The sequence below is a fragment of the Nycticebus coucang genome, chromosome 3 (assembly GCF_027406575.1).
Source record: "Nycticebus coucang isolate mNycCou1 chromosome 3, mNycCou1.pri, whole genome shotgun sequence".
Lineage (NCBI taxonomy): Eukaryota > Metazoa > Chordata > Mammalia > Primates > Lorisidae > Nycticebus > Nycticebus coucang.
This window is the reverse complement of record NC_069782.1, coordinates 151,654,376-151,677,776: the sequence shown is the minus strand read 5'-3', so window position 1 is coordinate 151,677,776 and position 23,401 is coordinate 151,654,376. Positions and strand designations below refer to the sequence as shown.

Sequence of the window (23,401 nt, the reverse complement as noted above, 5' to 3'; positions counted from 1 at the left end):
TTATAATAGAAGCAGTATGAGTGACTACCACCAAAGCTATAGAAGCAGGAACATTTTGTGACAGTTTCACAAAGGGTATTACTTATTTGTAGGCCATGGGCTGCAAATGAGACAAAAGATTTGAAGGAAAAGAGGATCTTGAATAGGACCTTACAGGATTCAGATTAAATTCTACAAAAGCAATTCAGAAAAAGGGAAAGCCTGAGCATTTTTTTTTTTGGAGACACAGTCACACTCTGTCACCCAGGCTAAATGCAGTGGCCTGATCATACATAGCTCACAGCAACCTCAAATTCCTGGTCTCAGGCAGTTCTACCTTAGCCTCCCAAGTAGCTGTGACTATAGGTACCCACGACCACACCCAGCTAGGTTTTGTATTTTTTATAGAGATGGGGGCTCGGCACCCATTGCTCAGTAGTTAGGGCACCAGCCACATACACTGGGGCTGGGAGGTTCAAACCCAGCCCAGGTCTGCTGAACAACAATGACAACAATAACCAAAAAATAGCTAGGCATTGTAACGGGCGCCTATAGTCCCAGCTACTTGGGATACTGAGGCAAGAGAACCGCGTTAAGCCCAAGAGTTTGAGGTTGCTGTGAGCTGTGATGCCACAGCACTCTTCCAAGGGCAACATAATGAGACTATCTCAAAAAAAAAAAAAAAAAAAATCGAGATGGCATCTTGCTGGGTTACTGAGGCTGGTCTCAAACTCCTGGCTTCCAAGAGATCCTCCCTCCTTGGCCTCCCAAAGTGCTAGCATTATAGGAATCAGCCACCATGCCTAACTCAACAAGAGAATTTGGGTGGCACTTGTGGCTCAGTGAGTAGGGCGCCAGCCCCATATACGGAGGGTGGTGGGTTCAAATCCAGCCCCGGCCAAACTGCAACAAAAAATAGCCGGGCACTGTGGTGAACACCTGTGGTCCCAGCTGCTTGGGAGGCTGAGGCAAAAGAATCACCTAAGCCCAAAAGCGGGAGGATGCTGTGAGCTGTGACGGCACTGCACTCTACCGAGGGCGACAAAGTAAGACTCTTGTCTCTTAAAAAAAAAAAAAACAGAATTTGAGTAATAGTGAAGCAAGTAGTCCATCTCTCACAGTAACAGAAGCCCAGTGTTTTGGGGGGAATGGTAAAAGGTAAAATGCTTGGGGACAGAGGCTGTGGGCAGCAACAGGCCCAGAATAGACACAGGAAATGAAATTGGGGGGAAACAGGTTAAATAAATTGACAAAAATTTGTTGGAGTTCTCCAAGCTCAGTAGGCTAATGTGCACCAAGTCTCCACTGAGGGAAAGGAGTTGGTGTTATTTGACCCCTGAATACTTTTTTTAATGAAAAGGTCAGTGCATAGAAAATGCCTTAGAAAACACTGGAGTTTAACAAATAATGGAAGCAAAAGAATGAGGGCTTGAATGCTGAGCTGGCAGTATAGCCTTGGTCCTTGTAACAAGATCTAGATTCCTAGCCAGGTGCAGTGGTACACACTTGTAATCCCAACTACTTGGGTTTGAGGCAGGAGGACCATTTGAGCCCTTGTGTTCAAGACCAGCCTGGGCAACACAGTAAGATCCTATCTTTAAAAATTTAGGAAAAAAAAAAAAAAAAAGACCCTGAATTCCCAAAATACAAAGGATACCCTACTAATACACCATTAAGTTTTTACAGTGGAACACAGAACCGGATATTGCTGTCACCCTAACATTCCCAATTCATCCACTTGTCTGAATTCCAATGAAGATCAATCCTCCCACATTCTTCTTCTGAGAGCAACTTTGTGGCCAGGCAGTGCCTTCCTAGTGACCCAAAGACTTTGGAAGACACGTACCTTTTCATGAAATTACTGAAGGGCTACAATGAGCAATGGGAAACACTGGACGATCCCAAGCATGTTATGACAAAAACCCTGTGTGACATTGAGCGGTTTTTGTAAATTTATAAGCAGCAATGCATTTAATATAAAATTAGTTCAAGGCGTCATTACCAGCAAAAGAAATAAAGAAAAGAAGGGAGGAAGGGAAGAAAAAGAACGTACAAATCAGATGCATCACATGCAGGAAGGGCAAGTAACATTTACGACCCTATTGTCTGTTATACATACTATGTCGACCTGTGTTCCAGACTGTGGTTCAAAATGTATTTCTTACTTGCGTCACAACTAAAATGTTCAAAAGTCACTGCTCTATATTATGGAGGACTTAAGGCCAAGACTGGAAGCTATTACCCAGCAGGCCATCGGATAATAGCAGTAGGAAGAAAACAAAGATAAACAGAAAAGACACGTAAGAATCTAAATAAGGGAAACCAACGAAAAGGCCAAAGTGGCTCGGCACCTGTGGCTCAAGCGGCTAAGGCACCAGCCACATATACCTGAGCTGGCGGGTTCGAATCCAACCCTGGCTGCCAAACAATGATGACTGCAACCAAAAAATAGATGGGCATTGTGGCGGGCGCCTGTAGTCCCAGCTACTTGGGAGACAGAGGCAGGGGAATCGCTTGAGCCCAGGAGTTGGAGGTTGCTGTGAGCTGTGAAGCCACAGCACTCTACCCAGGGTGACAGCTTGAGGCTCTGTCTCAGAAAAAAAAAAAAAAAAAGGCCAAGGTAACTACACCTGGGTAATTTGGGGAGAAAGTGGCTATAATCATAAACGGGCAAACTGTGGAGGAGAGACGACTAAGGGATATGCAGGGGAGGCAGGGAGACACATTTGATTTCAAGAGACAAGGGGACATCCAGATGGGTATACAAAGTAAGCGCTCCCACACCACAACCTCAAAACAGGTCCACAACACTGCTTAAATCTGGTCACCTTTAACAGTATTATATTAATTCTCTTTCAGTTATGCCATATTTTAAATTTATGCTCTGTCCTCACAAAGTAGTTATGACTTTAAAAAGCATATAATCACACTAAAGAAGCAATACCCTCAGTCAGTCCCTGGCTATTACATTATTTACCATCCCAAGGGCTTTGCTCTGATTTAGCACTTGATGGCCAGGTACAGATGATTTCATCAACACAGGACTGCAGGAGTTGTGAGAGGGCTACTGTACCAGCACTACTAGGAGAACGCTGTGCCAAAGGGCACCTAGAGGCTGCCATGAAGTCTCTGCCCAGTCTGAGTGAAGCTGCACAGTTGGCTCAAGGGCCCTGCTGATCTGCCAAGGGGGCAGGAGGGAAATGGCTGAACTCCAACAAATCACTTTATCCAGGACTAAATCCCCAACGTACATCAGAGTAGACATAATTAAATGAGGCAGAGTAGACTTAAAGGTAAAATGTCATCCACAACATGCCCTTGATGAAGAGAATTTTGCTTTACAGAAGCCTTTTTAAGTAGTAAATTACATTAATTACCAACATTTAAAAACATCCAACATTTAAAGGTTCTGAATCTCTGATTTATTAGGCAGCATGGAAATAACAGGTTTAGGTTATGTTACAGAAAGAGCTCAAATGCTCATAAACAGCAACCAGGCTTGCTTGGGGGTGGAAAGGGGAATTCTTCAGATTACTGCACAAGGACACAAAGATTCCTCATCCTAAACAAAGTATTAAGGGGTACACAGACAGTTTTCTTGCAAGAACAGAGAAATCCACATACTAAATAAGGTGTCCACAATGACTACAAGACATCCCTTAAGGGATAAAAGCATGTATTTGTAGGAAGCAAACAAGCTTTCCATAGAGAAACCACTTTCACGAGATGATTAGGTGGACCTGCAATGAAGAAAATACATTTCAAAAGATGGCTTCAGATTTATACCAAGTTTTCACTAAAATAATTAAAAAATAAAAATAAGACCCTCTTCTGCATCAAAGAAAAAATTTTTTAAATACATCATGGATAAAATAAATTTCAGGAAAGGTCCAAGTCCTATTCAGAGAGATACATTGCAAAAAAATATAAATTAAAAATTTTTAATTTGACAGAAAAATACTATTTGGAACTACCTAGAATAGGCCAAGCTGAGTTCATGTTCTGCTTTAGCGCATTATATTGAAATGTATCTCATTCTCACTATAATTTTTTCTTTTTAACCTTAATCACCAGCGGCTGGGCAACTGAAATGGACATGAGAACTATATAAATGTCAAGAGAAATATGTAAACCTCATTAATGTTTCCAAAAATTCATTTAGAGATAGAAACAGGTCCAAATAGATGCCTGCCTAAATGTACTGCAATTACGTTACAATTATTTTTCCAAATACACAGATATGCTCTGTCTTTTCTCAGCTCATTACTGACTCAAACAATTTGCCCTTCTGGGATCAATTGTTTGCTAATAAATAATTGTTTACAGTCACAAAATGATATTAGGAGGTTTTCTTATTAGTTTTCCTTCTGCACCCTAATAAGATTGAAAACTAGCTGATTCCCAAGAGTCTAACCTTAACCTCGCCTTGCTTAACAGCCCAGGAAATGATGAACCATCTGCTTCAGAAAATAATGGACAGCCAAGAGGAAATATTGTTTAATTGTAGATTAACCTCCTCATGAGGCAGTCTGAAGCAGCTTTAGAATTACCAACTATAACCAGCAAGAGAAACAAATGGCTCAAGAGCTTTTCCTCTGCCATTTAAGGTTCAGAAAGAATGTAAAGGGATTTTTATTACCTGTATTTATTTACAAACATTTATTTCCACAATGGAAATAAAAATCATCAATCAAATCAAAACTGATTCTCAAAAGTGCAGTCAATGCCCTCCAATTTTGTTTGCCCAAGTACCTTTAATGCAGCAAACCATCAAACCATCTCATGCACTTAAATGTTCATTTAAAAAAATAAAAATAAAAACATATAAAAACCTCTTTTCCATTATTTTCAGGTTCTTATAATATTAAAATTAATATTTTCCCTGGTTTCTTTGTTAATAGTAATAAATCCACCATTAGGGAGTACGAATTGTTTTATTATCATCAACATGGCACTTAAGTAAATGAAATCTTGTCAAGTACATGGTGACCTACAAGTTCAAAAGAAAAAAAGAACAGCATGAGATCAAAATGGCTGGCCAGGACAGGAGATACAAAAGTGACAGGTTAAATACAAACACAGCCCTTTACCAACAGGCTTCACATGCTAAAACTTTTTCTGAAGTCAAACCTGTAAAAGCATTAACATAGAATACCTACTACCTCAGGGCTCCACCAACTAGTAGTAAGGGTACCATACCCTTCCTAATTCAGAGAAGTATAGGAATCCTGAAAACATTCAGTTATTCCACAAATATTTATTGAGGACTGCCTTCAAGGGCCTAAGGAGAGAGGGACAAGGAACAGGACAAAAACTTAGGATAGGTATATTATGGTTTAACACATCCTTAAGTATTAGATTGTCCTTAAACCTGGTGGAGGTAATTAAGTTTTGTCCTGTTGGTATCAAAAAATGTAAATGGTTCCTCTCAGTCAACATTATAACCAAGAACCAAAGACATCTATGAGAATTTCAAAACTAAGGAAATGTGCAATTCCAGACAAGACCATATTACTCTGGGTTTCCAGTAAGACCTGAAGGTCACTCATTTTGTGTAAATATTAAAGAAACAACCTCTGTGGAGAGGAAAGATTTTTGGTAGTTCAAATTCTTAAACATCTTAAATAGTATTTGCTAAAATAAATTATTCTTGAATTCCTCAACTTAATTTTGAGGCAATGAGCTAGTAATAACTCCAGAGATTCAAATAATAGGGCCTATTCAAGAAGAATGAGAGTTTGACATTCTTCTCTACAAAACAACTAGGCACAATTTTATCCGTCAGACGTCTATCAACCTACGGATATTGAAAGCTTGGGAGAACACGATAACATCAACTCCAACCCTACAGTCAGCTGTAATATCGAGCAGGCATCAGCAATGCTATTCATGAATTTAGAAAAATTAATAAATCCTGGGTTGAATGCAAGAAAAGGCTCAAACACAGGTGAAGCATACTCACTTGGGTTTTGTTTCTGCATCTGTCACTTGGCGAATGAAGATACCATCTTCAGGATGTTCTGTGTCATCCATTTCATACATATAAGATGATGCTATTGCGAGCGTAGTCCCATCATTACTGAAGGCAAGTGATGCGATGCTGGTGGGGTACCGATGGAACTGGCACAGTCGCTTTTTGTTAAATGGATCCCAAATATTTACAAATCCATCAGAACCACCTAGAAGTAATTTTAAATTAATTAAAATGGTTCTTAATACCAGACACAAAACTAACCATTATCTTAACAGTTAATTTTCAAGGACATAGAAGTTACAGTTTCCCCAAGGAGTATTATACAAGATTTTTCTGCTAAATACTTTAAAAAACAAGCACAACTTGCCTGCTTTTTAAATATTGGCTGGGCAAGGTAGTTCACGCCCATAATCCCAGCACTCCGGGAGGCTGAGGCAAGAGAATTTCTCAGGCTTAGGAGTTTGAGACAACTGCAAGTAAGAGCAAAACCCTATATCTACTAAAAATAGAAAATTAGCCACGCACAGCAGTGTGAGCTTATACTTCCAGCTAGTCAGGAGGATGGCTTTGACCCTGGAAGCTGGAGTTTTCAGTGAGCTACAATGATGCCACTGCATTATAAACAGAGTGACAGAATAAAACTCTATCTCTAAATAAGTAAGTAAAATTTATATTATCATAATCAACTATATTTTACCTGTGGCAAATGTATTGTGGATATTGTGAAAGGAAATAGCATTGACTGGGTAAATCTGCTCAATATTATTTTCTTTAAGTCTGTGACATTTGAAGGCATACTTTTTCTTCTGTACCTCAGGGCTTGGGTCCAAGTACTCAACTGCCACTCGGCCTTCAATAGAGCTTAAGACATAACCCTGCCAAGAGATAAGCAGAGAACAAAAATGGTAAAATCCAGCTTCTACAAACAAGGCACTAATTTCCAAATTCAACCCAAACTAAAGAAAGATGATTATTTCAGAAATATAGTATAGCCATGTTTTAAAGTTTTTAAGCTGTACTAACAGTTATAACTCTAAAAAGCTAACTTATTTTAGAAAAGGTATAAAAATAACTAGCTATAATTATAGCCCCACATGAGAAAAAAAAATTAAATTCAAGAAGGAGGCAGCAGGAGGAAGGGTGCTTGGCAAGCTCCCACCTAACCACTACAATGTAGTGGTATATGGCACATATCCAGGGGGAAGGACTCAACTACAACTTGGAAACCACCTAACAAATGCTAACAAAGGTAACCTAACTATATGTACCATTAATCTGAAATTTTAAAAATTGTATCTAGTTATTTCATCAATACTAAACAAGAATTTTAAAGTGTTTTTGTATCATTTATTATTATTTAGGAAAAAATTCAAATGTATTCCCTCAGTTAAAATATATTCTATGTTCTATACCTCTTAATCTCTAATAACTGCAAGAATTGTGCTTCCTTCCTCAGGGGCCTCAAGAATCCAAATCACTGGAACACCAGTCGTCCATCTTAATTATTCCGCCTCTTACATTGACTACAATCAGGTTTGCACATAACAGAATTTTAGGAATAGTCAACAGTGGTTTACAATTTCAAACCCTTCCTTGCTTTCTCTTGAAATGACAATGTTCCAAAAAAAAAAAAAAGAGAGAGAGAGAGAAAGCTAATACACTAAGTATAAAATGTTTTACACCTACTTTTTAACCCTTTAAAGTACGACAAAGATGTATTCGCCAAAACTGCTTATAAAGGAAAAAAATATCAGTAAAACTCTCCTTTCAAATAAACTTCCATTACAGAGATAGTCCAATAGAAAATTTTACAAAGTCATTAAAATAATGTTTACAATAATGCATATTTTAATCACCTATTTAAACGTCTAAAGTTTCACCTAACTGCAATTCCTTAACCTTCAATGGAACATTACAATTTCCTGAAGAGAGGAACTGTGATCACCATTTGAGGTACTGGGATTTTGAGATAAGGGGCCAAGAGAACAACGGACATAACTGTTTCGAGTTCCATAACCACTTAACAACAGCAGTGAGGTTCCAAATACTCCTGCTATTTTTAATGACTACTTCTTGTGAAATTCCTATTGCAACTCACAATACCAGCTCCCCTTAGAACTTTTGGGACTCAGGAGAGGGAACTCACTAATAAACAGGTTAATCTCATTTAGTGACGATGGTGATGAAGGGTGATACCACCCCACCCTCCAAACCCCATTCATCAAGAATTAGTTGTATATGAGGGGCAATACCTCTCTAACCTCAGTCAGTACTTAAAAAAAAAAAAAAAAAAAAAATCCCTATTGTCAATTGGGGAAAGAACTCCATTAGCCATTAGCAGTAAGGTTTAAAAAAGCAAAAAAGGAGTAGCAATTAGATAAACCAAAAAAATGGCAAATACAAATTGAAATTCCCTAGTTTTAAATTGAAATTATCAGCAAAACTTTCTTTGATTAGAGTACATCTATCAAGCATTCTGAACAGGATCAGAAAAAGAAATCAGAAGCCCTCTATTCAAACCACGGACAGATTATTTAACCCTTCTGAATATCAAGGTCTTCTCTAAAGTGGGGATTAACACGTTACCTTTTAACACAAGGCTATCAAAGATATTAAATATGAACATACCTAATAAATTCTAAATTATTCCTCATGTAGTGGCCAAATCATTATAAAAGATTATATTACTTTCAAAGTCTAGAGAGGGGGAGGGAGAATAGATCAGCACCTGCTTATTTGGAAATGCTCTTATGCATCGAGTCTGGTATTTCAGGCTGGACTCCCTGCGCTGCTGCACATAGCCCATGTTCCGTAAGTCCCACACCAACACTCTGCGGCCTGCTGTTCCCACAATCAGTCGGTCACCGGACACAGAGAGGGTATACACCTTTTAAAAGAGAACAAGATTTACTAAAAATCATCTACTTACTTGAAATGACCCAAAATAAAGTCTATCCAATGACAAAACTATAAAAATTTAGCTGATTGGGTTCTGAAACACAGGTACCAATTTTAAATAGTTATTCAAACCAAGTAATTCACACAAAATAGAAAACCCAAGATACTCTTTTCTTTTTTTAGAAATAGAGTCTCACTTTGTCACCCTTGGTAGAGTGCTGTGGCGTCACAGCTCACAGCAACCTCCAGCTCTTGGACTTAGGCAATTCTCTTGTCTCAGCCTCCTGAGTAGCTGGGACTACAGGCAATTGCCACAACGCCCAGCTATTTTTTTGTTGCAGTTTGGCTGTGGCCGGTTTGAAACCACCACCCTCAGTATATGGGACCGGCGCCCTGAGCCAAAGGCACGGCCAAAAAAACCCAGGATATTCTTAACACTTCACCAAAAATCATATAATACACACTATAATTAATTCCGGAAAGGAACTTTTAGTTTAATTCTCTTCATTACTAAAACAAACTTAATTTTCCATTTGATTTCATTTAAAAAGTGTTAAAAAAGAAAACACTCAAAAATGAGACAACATAGCCATAAAATAATTCAAGACACTTTTCAACAGTCTCCCAGCTTTTCATAAAACAAATATTTTCAAAGTTATTTTTTCTATGACCACTTTTTGGAAGAAGATTTCATTTTGCAACTTTAAAAATCTTGACTTTTTTCAGCTGCTAAAGGGAATAAATAAGCCTTTCCAGGAAGAGTGAGGGAGCCATCACTAGCTGTTAAATTGCTTTTGGTGGCATATAAACTCAAAACTGAAATACAAGAATAGTGGTCTGGCATACTACAAAAGCAAATTCTTGCGCCCTGACATCATGCTAAATATGTAAGACAGAAGTTCAACTTTAGAGAAAATTTTAAAAAGCATCTTACTTCCTAATTTTCCCTCTCGTAATGCCTTTCAAATCTAAAATTTCCACAAAAATCATATAATTTCCTGCAAACATTCAGTAATTTATTTGCAAATATGTAAATAAACTAAATAGAGGTAGCAAATTCAAGAAAAAGGTAGCAAAAATTACTTTAATGGTTATGTTGTCATTTTCTTTTAAGAGACAGGGTCTTGCTATGTTGCCCAGACTGGTTTAGAACTCTTAGGCTCAAGCAGTCAACCTGCCTTTGCCTCCCAATGTGCTCACATTATAGGCGTGAACCACCATGCCCAGCCTATTTCTTTTAAATCTACACTTAGGAATCATGACTGTGTTCTACTTATCATTTTCAATTAAGAAGAAATGCTAGGGCGGCGCCTGTGGCTCAGTGAGTAGGGCGCCGGCCCCATATGCCGAGGGTGGCGGGTTCTAAACCCAGCCCCGGCCAAACTGCAACAAAAAAATAGCCGGGTGCTGTGGCGGGCACCTGTAGTCCCAGCTACTCGGGAGGCTGAGGCAAGAGAATCACTTAAGCCCAGGAGCTGGAGGTTGCTGTGAGCTGTGTGATGCCACGGCACTCTACCGAGGGGCATAAAGTGAGACTCTGTCTCTACAAAAAAAAAAAAAAAAAAAAAAAAAAAAAAAAAAAAAAAAAAGAAGAAATGCTAATCTGACCTATTATTTCCACACTGAAGAACTGCTATAAAAAACTGTAGGGAAGGGCAGCGCCTGTGGCTCAATGGAGTAAGGCATCGGCCCCATACACCAGAGGTGGTAGGTTCAAACACAGCCCCGGCCAAAAAACTGCAAAAAAAAAACTGTAGGGAGGCCCTAAGACATGGTAAAACAACATCCAGTAATTAAACCACATATAGACCACCAGTTGAAGAACAAAATAAGTGTAACAATTTAATGTCCTGACAGTCTCTATAATTTGGCTTAAAATTCAAAACCTATTGTGATTGTGGGAAAAATAAAGAATTAAAAAGCTTCAAAACAATAGATTTTTATACAAGCAGATTTAAATATGAGAAATACAAAAAAACCAGTTTGCTCAGAAAACAAAATGTATGCAGAAAAATAAAAATTAATCTAAGATGTATGAAGTATCAAACTTAAAAATTATAGAATCCAGCAAAAGCTCAATTTGTAATAGTGCAATTATATTGGGAATTTTATCTTAAATCTTTACTGTACAGGTGACACACAAGCTTCTAACAGTACTTTCCATTCCCACTGATCATAAATCAAGTGAAACCACTGTCATGCTACCGACTAGGTATATACATTTATCAAAGAAAGTATTAAAAAAAGTGACATAATGAACCTTGCTGAACCAATAAGCAGCTTGATTCAGTGTGGCTGTCCATTATAGGATACTCTGTCAGTAATTCATCATAGTTCTTAACATGTTACATACAACCATAAATCAAAACTAGAAACAATGCAATTATTTCATTTTGAACAAAGGTCTTGCCAGAAGTAGATTCGACTGTGATGTGACAAAAATAATGGCTCGGTGGATGCACTACTGTATGTAATGATGGCTAACAGGAACTGAACAGTATATTTACACTGAGGAAATAGAATCAAGTGAAGGATATCTTTAAACTGCTAATACAATCAATCTTTAAAATTAACTACCATCTGAAAAAGGTGGTATCCTGATGAGGATACAGCAAAAATGCTCAATTACACTTACATTATACAAATCAAAAGGTTAGAATACACAAGCTTTCAGTTTCAAAAAGCTTGTTTACTAAATAAGCCTTGAAACTACAACTGTCAGCATTAAAAAAACAAATATACAATCAGTAATAAAGCTAGGAATCATAAACATCTTTCTCACTAAACTTGAAATGATAACCCATTTCATCCTCTTAACAGTCAACTCAAATGAAACTCTGGTCACAAATGAAAACGTGTGATGTTCCATCCCATTTTCTGGTTTGGGCATGTCAAATCCAATTTAAGATAATCAGTCTTTGCTCAACGACTTTTCTGAAAAGGCAGTGAGTTGCTTCCAAGTCCTGAGATTTAAAAAGCACTAACAATAAATGGAAGCAAGTGCATTTAAGCCAGTGCTCTCCCGTGCAAGTACTATGTATTACAACAGGAAAAACATTGGCCAAAATTCCAAAGTTAATTCTCCTTTGCATTAAAACCTTTTTGTGGAAAAAAAATAAAAAATAAAACATTTTTATGTAGTTAGGTTGATAGGATAGACCAGACGTCCTCAAAGTTTTTAAACAGGGGGCCAATTCACTGTCCCTCAGACCGCTGGAGGGCCGGACTATAGTTTAAAAAAAAAAAACTGTGAACAAATTCCTATGCACACTGCACATATCTTATTTTGAAGTAAAAAAACAAAACGGAAACAAACACAATCACACTGCCTCATGTGGCCCGCGGGCCAGTTTGAGGGCCCCTGGGATATACTGTCAACTCCTTACTTGTAAATTCAATGTCATATTCATCAAACATGCATCAAGACAAAATCATCCCAAGAACCATAACTCCTGGGATACATATACAGACCCTACCTTTTCAGGCTGAGAGAAGGTCCCAGCATTACAAGGAGTTCTAGGATCCCATAATTTAACTGTTTGATCCCAACTTCCAGTAACCATCACATTCACTTCTGGACAGTATTCAACACATCTGATAGGGGCATCGTGGGTTCCAACAAGATTTTCTATCAGGAAAAAAAAAAAAAAAAAAAACAGCCAGCTTTTCTACTGCTACTAAACATATGTTCCTAAAATGAACAAAAACAAAACATCCATTCACTATTAATGAATCTGCCTTATTAACTCCATAGAAATGTCTGCATAAGGAAAAATCTCCATGACTACAAAAAGTCATCCATTCCTCTTTGTTCATCTTACAGCACAAAAGAGTACAGACCTCTGGTCTCCTGGATCTCGACAACACTTGAACATTAAGCCAATGCTGATAAGAAAATTACTTATAAGGTTATAGGATTATGAAAGCTAAGGGTGAAGTCTTATGATTATTTCATTTGGTTTTCATAGTGGGTCAAATTTTTAAGACACATCTTCTCTCTTTTCAATTTTAACCTTCATACTATCTTATTGATTCATTTAAGTAATATCTACTATATGCCAGAGGCTGCCACTTGGTGAAGATGTAAGAATGAATAACATATGGTCTAGACCCCGAAAACAGGAACATTAGATTTTTAAAAATACATCATTGAGAATTTCATGAAGTTTGCCAGTAACCTTCAGAAAATAAGCAGCTAATTCCCTAAGTTATACTCTATAACATCAAAAATCAAAAAGTTTAAGGGGGGTGGGGCCTTGGTGTGTGCCACACCTTTTGGGGGCAAGACACAATTGCAATAGAGACTTTACCTAACAAATGCAATCAGTGTAACCTGGCTTACTGTACCCTCAATGAATCCCCAACAATTAAAAAAAAAAAAAAAAAAAGTTTAGGCTGAGGCAGGAGGATTACTTGAGCTCAGGAGTTCGAGACCACCCTGAGCAAGAGTGAGACCGTGTCTCTACTAAAATAGAAAAAATAGCTGGGCATTGTGGCAGGTACCTATAGTCCCAGCTACAATGGGAGGTTAAGACAGGAGAATCACTTGAGCCCAAGAGTTTGAGGTTGCTGTGAGCTAGGATGATGCCACCATACTCTAACCAGGGAAACAGATTGAGAGTTTATCTCAAAAAAATAAAATAAAATTAATAAAAAATATGACCTAAACCCGCAACTTAATGTTAACTACACAAGACAAGCTACTGGCAAACAAAACACCTGCAGTTGTAAGTAACAAAAGTGACTTCTACAAAAAAGGCTCTTCTGAAAGGGAGGGGAGGGAGGGGGGAGGTGAGTAGAGGAAAGAGGATTGGTGGGATTACACCAGCGATACATCTTACAAGGGTATATGTGAAACTTGGTAAACGGTCTGTGAAGCTAGTGAATGATGCCCCATGATCATATCAATGTACACAGCTATGATTTAATAAAAAAAAAGAAAAAAAAAAGAAAAAGGCTCTTCTGATTGGGTGCTTATTTTTTTGACAAAATGTGCTCATCCCATCACACATCCTCTCACTGTCCAACTCATCCTCTATTTAGACATACCTCTGTGCCCTGCCATCTCCTTCCAGGATATCTATGTCTAATGTACACAGCAAGCTAGAGAGCTCTATGCTTCTGGGTTGCATTCCAATCACTACTCTATCCCAATCAATTGTCACCATAAAAATTTGGGTAAGTCATTTCGTGTCTGGCTCTCTAAGAAATTACTTAACTGAAAGAAAATGTGCCATCTTGTTACTCATAAAATAAATACAATCAAAACATATTCTACTGCTAAATAACAAAGCAGGAAGGATTAATATAGACCTAACTAGTAATTTTATACTGTTAGTGCTTTAAAAGCCTATCTTCCTTCAGTTTAAACTAACTTAGTTTCTGAAAAGAGAACTCTGAAACATCAGCACTGTACTGGGAAATCCTAATGAAACAGAGACCACTATGGGCTCCAATATACTTCTAATGGCCAGGTAAAGGCCACATACTTAAGTGTCACTTCATGTAAACACTTAAGATGGTGATCATTAATGGGGTTTACTGCAAAAACACATGCATAATGTTCTGCAATCAGTAACTTAATAGTTATTTAAACAAAAAAAAAGAAAATGCTAAATCCAAGCCACTTTTTATCTCTAAGCAATTCAGGAGCCACTCCAAACATTTATACCCTAGAATACTAGCTAACAAAATAAACTGGTAAAAATGTGGTCATATTACTTACCTTGATCAGTGTTCAAATCATGCATTTTCAATTGATGATCTAATCCCCCACTCCAGGCATGTGTTGGATCCTAAAATATAGTTTTGAACCATTTAAAACTTAAGACCTTTGGAAAATGTTTTCAAAATTCCTTCCTACAGTCAATTGTTTAGTTTATGCTCAGGAGGATACACAGACTCGACTCAACTACTCACGGTAAACAAAAAAAAAAAAAGCAAGCAAGTGGTCACAAAACTATGTCGTCAAATTAAGGGAGGGCTGCTTTATCCCGTTCACACTAGCTGAGAGTAAACAGGCATTCTTTCTAAACACGCCTTTTAATAAGGCAGCCAAAACAGTCTTGTTGCAAATCTCAAATACGATCATCTAATTTTTAGAAAGTTCACAAGGTTACTGCACAAACTTGAAAGGTAGTCGAGTTTCCAACGTTGTCAAGTACCACAATGGCACTTGGCTCAAGGCAGGTGTTCTGGAAATGCTAAAGAACAGTGCAAATAACTCCACTGACAGACCTGCCTCTACCCCATACGGGGAAAAAAGATGCTACTAGCATGGGAGATCATACGTAACACAATAAGACAAAGGAATGGAAAATAAGGACGCCTACGTAGAACGCGCAGTCCAGGACGGCACCGGTGTGCTGGTACTTGAGCCTCATGGAGTTGGCTGGCACATCGTAAAGGCGCACGGACGTGTCCCAAGAGGAGACCAGCAGGAACTGGGAGGTGTTGGGGCTGAACTTCACCGAGGAGATGCCATCCTCCGGTGGCTGGTTCAGCTTGAACTCGTTAGAACCGGTCATCTGCAGAAAAGGCGCCCAAAGTCCTCAAGGATCCCGGGATCCGGGGCCAAGCACGCAGATGGCCAGGTGGCGGGAGATCTCAGGGAGAGGAACCTACAGCGCGCCAGCAAGGAGGCGCTGCGCCTGCGCAGAGCCTGCGCCCGCCACGGTCAGGACTCCCCACTACCCTCAGCTCACCGGACGTCTCAGGCTGCGCCCCACCTGGCCCAGCCCGCGCAGGGCCCCGGCCTAAACCCAGGCAAGCTCCCAGCCCCGCCCGCGGCGGCGTCTGCATCCCAGGCCCTTCCCTTTCCGCACTCCCGGGACCCGTCGCCCCGACGCTCGTAAAACACAGAGAAAACAATAGAAGCGAAAAGGGATTCCCCGCGAACCGCTCTGCTAGCTACGGACCCGAGGAGTCCCCGGAGAGTCTGCTCCTGTGCCCGCCGCCTCGCCCCCTTACCTTTGGCACGCCTCAGGGGTAACGTCTCCGCTGCCAACCCGGGCCACCGCCGCCTCCTTACTTTCCGTCGGAGCACTCGCGGGCTGGGCAAAGAAGGCGGAGACGAAGCTCCAGCATCGGCCTGCCATTGGCTAATTTTAAAAGCCAACGTCTCACCGTAGGCAGCCGATTGGTCCGCTCAGCTGCCTGGCGTCAGCCAGCTCAGAGATCCAGTTCCGGCTCAAAGGGAAACCGCCGCATTTCCGATCACGTGGTCTCATTTTACCACCACGCGAGGCCCCTTGTTCACGCTGGACTAGTAGAAACTACAATTCCCAAGAAAAGTTGCGCCAACGCTGCGTTCGCGTCCGTTCGGGATCGGCCTCTCGGCACTCTGGGAGATGTAGTCTCGATGCTGCTGACGTTCTGCCTACCCTGGGAAAAGTAGGCGGGAAAGATCCTCTTTCCAGCTCCTCTGGTGGCTCACTCTCCCACCGAACCCAGCAGCGGTTAAGTCTCTCAGACCCAAGAATTCCATTTTGGTCCATACTCCTATAGGGTTAAATTATTCTCCCCTTCCCTGGACCCGTGAAGGTAATCAAAAATTGGAGTAGAGAAGGAAATATTTGCTCTAATCAGCTGCATTATTTGCCTTGATTTTTTTTCTCATTTTTCTGGTGTTTTCATTTATGAACCAAGGTCTACTATTTTGCATTGCACTAAGTGTTGCTGATTTCTCAGAAACTCATCCTTATTTACATTATGCTTTGTCTGTCTATCCCATCTTACCACAAACATTTATTGAGTGTCCACTGTGGACAGGCCTGATGAGAGCTCTGGGAAGATGTGTTAGTCAGACTACCCTTTTCCCTGGAGGAACTCCCAGTCTAGAAATGTGAACAGCCTGGGAAACAATACTCTGGGATGTGTTAAATCTCACACAGCTTCTTCTTTTAGAGATATGCCTATGTTGGGGTGCTAGATTGACAACCACAAGCCTCTCTCCTTCCTCCCGCCCTGCCCTGCCACTCCACAGAGTTGCAGGCTCAGTTTGTTCCATTTGCTGTTTATAGAATTCTCCAGAAAGGAGGATCAAGAAGGTTGTTCTGAAATGAAAAATGATTTTATCTTCATGAAAGAAAAGCAATACTTAATCAGTAGAATGAAGTGACTGAGTTACTCTTGAACATTAAAGGCTCACTGAAATTTTTCAATTTAATCCATGCTACAACCTCTTTTCACTGCCTTTTGTAAAGGAAAAAAAATCTTGTTCTATTACATAAAGTTGTAGGAAGTCAGAGGAAATTATTGGGGTTAAAATTTTATTTTTAAGGTATATTAATAAGAGAAATTGTTGTTGATTTTTATGCATTCACATGCCCAGTATTGTATGCACCTCTTTTTATGAATCTTGACACAGCAAAAACAGCAATCACATTTCTGCCTATTGTATTGATGATATTACTGCTAAAATTTCCTTGCCCTCCTTCCTCACCACTCTGTGGTTCTCTATGTCTATCTTCTCTTTCAACAAGTTAATGGCCAAGTTCAAAATTTTAAAATGCAGTTCCTTCTAACTTTAGCTAAATGATTTTATCTCCTGACTTATTTGGTTCCTTCTCCCAGTTGTTTATTTAATTCTATTAGTGTTCCAAGATTCTGAGCATGAATTACCCACTAATAAAATCTAAGTGTATTTCATTATCCAGTGTGCGTATGATTCAGGTCCCTCTGGGCATGCAGTTGCAGCCTGACTCCATTTGAGTTTTAAGAAACGTCAATCTTTTAAATCCAGTTTAGAGCCTGAAAGGAGGCTGGTGATTTTGCTGATTATTCAAATGAATTGATAGCCTTGAGATAGGAAATCTGGCAACAATGGAGTCTTGAACAACATTTTCAATCCAAATGCAATGGTGTGTGTGTGTGAGAGAGACAGTTACCTGTGAGAGAGAAGAATTCCTGGAAACTAATTATACTGTTGGATCACTGTTTGCTAATTTCTGACTTAGTAAAAAGAATGAAATATACACATTATGACAAACTGGAAAAGGATCATTCCCTTAAATTTTAAGGGCAAAATCACCCTGTCATTAAGTGCCTACAGTGACTAGAAGAAACCATGTCCTTTAACAAAAGCAAGGCTAACGAGAATATAGTGGAACAGTACTGTTAAAACCATCATCTATGGTTAAAACTGTGATTTGCTGAAATACAGACAAAGATGATATGGATGGAATATTCCTATACAAGCAGTTCATTGGAAGTTTGGTTGTTTCTTCATGGAATAATCAAATAGCAATGTTAAAGGATAAGAATATAAAGGTATAAAGATCATCATCTGGAACAAAAGAACTTCATTGAAATAACCTGTGTGCCTACACTAAATCAGAAAAAAACGGATCCAGTATCACTTTTGTTTTCCGACTACCTAATACTTAACATAATGTTTCAGCATGCACTAGGGCCAGTAAGTATTTATTGATGTGAACGCAATTGAAATGAAATGAATGCAATTGAACTAACCTAGTATTGGCAAATATGTTCTTGGGTAACATTCTTCTGACATCACCTTGGAATGAATTGCTATTTTTAGGAAATCTAATGTGGGAAAAAAAACATGATCTCAAAAAGACAATGTCAGAGCGAATGTTTTTGGCCATTTTACACAGGACTGCGGGTCACAAAGAAGTTTACAGATATCCTGAATATTTTCACAAAATGTATATAATTTCTATGCCTCTCAGCTCAAAAACAAGTCTAACACGCAAATATTTTCCTTCTAGCGGATGGGATCGAGACTCGAACATCGAGCTTCTGCGGACTCCTGGCTCCTTTGCACCTTTTCAGCGGGGCTGAGCGCTAGAGACAGAAGGACGGAGGAGCTAGCCTCACATAATGCTGAACCATTGGCCTCCTTCCCAGCTCATGCTTCCTTTTCCGACGATTTACAAGGAACAGGTGGCTAAGATCTAACAGGAGGCAAGAATCTACGACTTACAGGCCACTTGCGTGGCTATTCTCTCGGTGCAGAGCCCTCCCAGCCCAAGCGCGCCTGCAGGTGTCGGCGCGCGGGAGTCTGTGGGGGCCCCTGCGGTGCGTCACGTTTCCATTCAGAGCGGGCGGCCGCGTGTTGGTCTCTGATCCAGCTACGCGTACAACCCAAACTATTAACCGCAAAAGAGTGTGGGGAAGCACCTTTGCCTCCGCACCTTTGTTGCCTAGTCTTGGGCCTTGGATCCCTCCTCGGCCGAAGTGTGGCCTTACCGAGCGCAGTTCCTGCTCTGCGAGGTACGCGCAACTATGCAACCCGCCCGGGAACTGCGCGGGGCGGCAAGCTAGTCACGCCAGGCTCCTCTACAAGACAACAGACACTTTGCCGGGTACAGGTAGTGCCGCCGCTTGTCCCACACCCTTGCAGAAGAGGCTCCACGGCAAAGTTGGGCCACGTCTCAGCGTGCACAGCTGTGGCCAACCTCAAAGCGATTCCATTGCTGGAAAGATGGAGCTCAGCTTGGCTCGCTCCCGAAGGCAATCGCTTCAGCAAGCAAGACCTGCCTCTACCCTTTGTCTTTCTCGGCTGGCGCTCTGTAGCTCAATTCCAGCCGGGGCGCGCCCCAGCCCGCGCGAGGATTACGGCACCGGGGTCGGACAGCTCTAGCCACATGCCGTCTGGGCGGCGCCAAGGTCCCGACTTTTAACCCCTGACCCTGGCCCCACCCTCCACGTGGAGAAAGCCAGATCTTTGCAGGAGGTGATACCAGAAAGCCCCTTCCACCCAAAGCCTGAAAATGTCTCACGCGTCATCATGCCAAGCGATCAAACTTGCCAAAGTTAGCAACGATGTTTAAAATGTTTTATTTTTTTATCTTTAAAAATATTTACACATCTGAACTCTCCCCCTTCCGCCCCTACCCATCCTCAGGATGAAGGAAACGAAAAGAGGCAATTAGATAGTTGTCCAAAGCCCCAAAGGCCTGGCCTGTCTGAGCGTGTGTGCATGTACATGTACACGGGGGTATATATGTGGGAGGAGGGTACCTGTTTTGCAGGTGTTTTCTGAGTTTTTTCTACCAACCAAAGCGAACTGGACAAAACTCCATCTCCCACCACCACCCGAGAGCATCCCCCTCCAAATGGTTTTCAAAGCGTATTGGTTCGGTCTGGGTACAAAGCAGGCTATCTGTCTTGAAGAATGCCAATAAATACCCCAAACAAACAAAGCAAGAAGTAGGGCAGAGGCCATAAATAAAAAATAATGAATACACATGGTGTATTTCTTAATATTTCGGGAAATATGCCGCCTTGCTGGGAGCCTTTGAAGGGTGCAGCGCGCGACCGACTCAGCAGGCAGCTAGAGGTGGCCCCTGCGAGGCGCGTGGCGCGTGGCGCTGGGCCGGCGGGCGGGTCAGTAGTCGAGCTTGTTGTAGAGGTTGTAGAGTGGTAAGGCCGAGAGGTTGCTGCCCGGGTAGTACAGCGGCGCGGGAAAGGCAAGGGAGCGCGGCACCGGCACGCGCAGCAGCGAGCTGTCCCGGAACACCAGCGGCATGCCCACCAAAGTCTGCGCCGACGCGTGCGCCATGTTGGCCGCCTCCAGCTCGGCTGAGAGCTGCCGCTTCCACTTGTTGCGGCGGTTCTGGAACCAAGTCTTGACCTGGGTCTCGGTAAGCTGCAGGCTGGAGGCGAGGCAGGCGCGCTCCGAGCTGCTCAGATAGCGCTTCATGTCGAAGGTGGACTCGAGCTGGTACACCTGGCTGCGCGAGAAGACGGTGCGGGTCTTCTTCTTGGCCGCGCCAGCCTGCCGTTCGGCGCCGCCGTCTCGAGGCCGCTCGGACCCTGGAGACAACGACCCTGCGGGCAAGAGCCTGTCTTTCTCTTCCTTAAAGTCCGGGTGCGAAGGAGAGAGGAAAGGTGTGCGGTCCGAGCCTACTGGCCCCGCGGTTCCGCTGCCCTTGGGGGTACCTGGGGAAGAACAGACAAGAAGGCCATGGGTTTGGGACGGCTCGAAGAAGGCCAGCTCCTCCTGAGAACTGGGGATTGGCAGGCTCTGCTGCCTTGGTCCCAACTTACTAACCCCTCCTCTTCTCCCTCTTGTTGGCACCCAACACCCTGGCCTTTAAAAAGCAGCAGGAGTGGGACCTAGCTACTGGGGGTGAGAGTCTGGGGTCTCTGTGTTCCCTTATGAAAGGACAAGTGGCAACTGGGAAAGGTGTTGTGGAGGGGGAACATTAGGATCATTTTTAAAGGCGATTTTGCCCTGTAATAATAGCTAAGCTGGAAGAGTTCCTCCCGCTTTATAGGGTAGCATCATTTCACAGGCCGTTTGTTTGGAAATCACGCTAAGGACTGACTACGGGGCTCCCTTTCATCAGATGCTGTAAAAAGGAACCATCTCTGAAACGACCACTGTCAATCATGTTGGAGTGCTAATCATTTTGAGGAAGAGACAGGAAAAAGATGCAGAAAGAGATTTCGGTAGAGACGTACTGTCCAGACCCTACTTGCAGACCTCTGTCTGGAAAGAAAGTGTCTGACGTGCAGAGGGACTGAGGACAGAGCTGTGTGTAAACGGCCCGGTGCCCTCCGGCTGTGCTCCTCTCTCTCCAACTCAACCTTCCCCTAGACTCCCAGGCCGCATGGGGTCCGTGTTCCCCGCCTCCTCCCGAGCGCTCGCCAGGCCGAGGAGACTCTAGGGCGCACGCTGTCTCCTCCGCTCGGCCCCGAACCCCGTAGCCGCAGGTGTAGGCTGAGGGGGCCTGGAACCGGAGTCTTGGCAGGGCGCTCAGCCTCCCTCCCCTCGCGCTCGCTAGCTGCCAGACTGGAGAAGTGCGAACCTTACCCAGGCAAGGAAAAGGGATGGGGGGGTGGTGCTTGGGGCCCGGCTCCTGAGGGCCGTGCGAGTCTGGGCAGAAGCAGGCAGGCGCCTTCCAGCCGTCGTCCGGCTCCTCCTCCTCCGAGGACACCGACAGGCTGCGCTTCCTGGCAGGCCAGCCAGCCGGCTCCCGCGGTGCCTCCGAGGGCCCCCCGCCCAGGATGGACTGGATGGTGAAGCTGGAGACGCCACCGGCAGCCGGACACCCCTTGCCTGCATCTTCCTTGCTGCCCATCCTGGGTTCATAAGAAATCAGAGGAAAGCAAGAACTCCCTTTAGAGACGATCTGGGTGGAAGGTGGCGCAGGCAGGCAGGCAGGGGGAGGGGAGGGGAAGGAATCCAGGGGGAGGGGGCGGCGAGCCTGGCGAGGAGTCGCTTTCGGCGGGGCACACGCGGGCACCGGACGGCTGCGCGGGAGTTCCTGCCTGCCTGGCTCTGGGTGCGACCGCCCAGCCCCGGTGCGAATGCCCCTTCCTCGCCCGCCAGCTAGCCAGGTCTCCGGCGGCAAGGAGGCGGCGCGGCCTCATTTGCATAGAGGTTACCCGAATGCGGCCAATCGCAGCGCCGCCGAGCGGCCCCGGAAATTTTCAAAAAGCCCTGGCCGGGTGCTCACAGCCAGTGTGCTCCCTGAGCTCCTTGAGAGCTCGGCAGGCATCAGCCGGGTCCAACCAGGGGTGGCCGGGCCCGAAAGCAGCGTAGATTCTAAGCCAGGTTCCTGGCCTCTGCAGCGACTCCGACCCCTTGGACCCTGGCCCTCTCCAGGGTAGGGGCTGCGCGGGGCTACGATGTAGTGTCCCCATAACTACGCGGGGGACAGATCCTCACGCCTCCGACCCTCCACGACCCTTCCCCATCCCTCCACCCCTCTGGCCTGGGCAAGCAGGCACTCCACCGCGGCGCCGGCCATAGGAGTGAGGTGGTCCGAGCTGCGTCTGCAAATTGATGGTCTTCCCCAGAGCGCACCTGCTGTGCCCTGCTTGCAGACCTCAACCTTATCATCGCCCCTACGGGGCTACCTGATTTGGCGGGAGAGGGAGGAGCTCTAGTTCTCAAGTCCAGAGACCTCAGTACAAGTCCCAGCACCGCCATTTACACAGTGCATGAAGTTGGACAAGTATGATCCTAATCAAAGCCTCACTGTTCTTACAGGTGAAATGAATTTCTCAGATAGCCTTAGGTAGAGATGGAAACGTGCCTGATGTCTTAGAAGCCCTAGGCCCACATAGTAGGTTCTTCATAAACCTTTGCGGAACAGCACGTGCCCATGCCCTGTGAATCTCGTTTCCGGTAAATCTCAGAGGTCTCAGAATTGCTACAGAAATAGAGGTGCTTTACTCCCGGTAAAGTAAAGTCAGGACGTGGCATGAGGACATGGTATTAGAATTGGGCAGAGTAAATTCAGACTTTAGCTGGGTGACCTTGGACAGGTTACTTAGACTTTCTAAGCCTGTTTCTTCATTTCTAAAATTTGAGAAGCAATGCCCACCTTGCCAAGACTATAGTGAGGTCAAAGTGCCCAGCACCAGCCCAGCCCAGGGTACAGCACAATACACCATGGTTCCCTCCCACTTTCTCACGGCCCCTTTCTGGACCCTAGATCCTTCCCTTTAATTCCTAGATCACCTGTTACCTGTTCTAGGATCAGGCCCGATTCAGGCAAAGCGGTTTGGGGCCACAAACTACACAAGCTTCTTGGAAACAGGTTAAGGCAAGGCCCGAGACGCTCCAGCAAC

General features: G+C 43.1%; 2 protein-coding genes across 4 annotated transcripts in view; both read right to left on the bottom strand.

The window, feature by feature from the left end:
• Positions 1-3,381: 3,381 nt before the first annotated feature.
• Positions 3,382-16,042, bottom strand: BUB3 (BUB3 mitotic checkpoint protein). 2 transcript variants are annotated; one of them, XM_053584040.1, is made up of 8 exons: positions 15,821-16,042; positions 15,184-15,378; positions 14,577-14,646; positions 12,328-12,479; positions 8,682-8,840; positions 6,651-6,828; positions 5,942-6,158; positions 3,382-4,969 (listed from the first exon to the last, which is right to left on the bottom strand). In XM_053584040.1, the coding sequence occupies exons 2-8, from the start codon at positions 15,376-15,378 to the stop codon at positions 4,954-4,956; spliced, it is 987 nt and encodes a 328-aa protein (XP_053440015.1). In that variant the 5' UTR covers positions 15,821-16,042; the 3' UTR covers positions 3,382-4,953. The 2 variants fall into 2 exon arrangements, with proteins under 2 accessions (XP_053440015.1, XP_053440016.1); XM_053584041.1 differs by having other exon boundaries at positions 3,382-3,719; positions 15,821-15,941.
• Positions 16,043-19,657: 3,615 nt separating this feature from the next.
• The window catches only part of HMX2 (H6 family homeobox 2), an 8,140-nt gene continuing 4,396 nt past the window's right edge, over positions 19,658-23,401 (bottom strand). For both annotated transcript variants that reach the window (XM_053584043.1, XM_053584044.1), the window contains exons 2-3: positions 21,636-21,904; positions 19,658-20,758 (exon numbers count right to left, since the gene is read on the bottom strand). In XM_053584043.1, coding sequence (XP_053440018.1) covers positions 20,205-20,758; positions 21,636-21,903 — 822 coding nt within the window. In that variant the 5' untranslated portion in view covers position 21,904 and the 3' untranslated portion in view covers positions 19,658-20,204. The remainder of the gene's footprint in view (positions 20,759-21,635; positions 21,905-23,401) is intronic.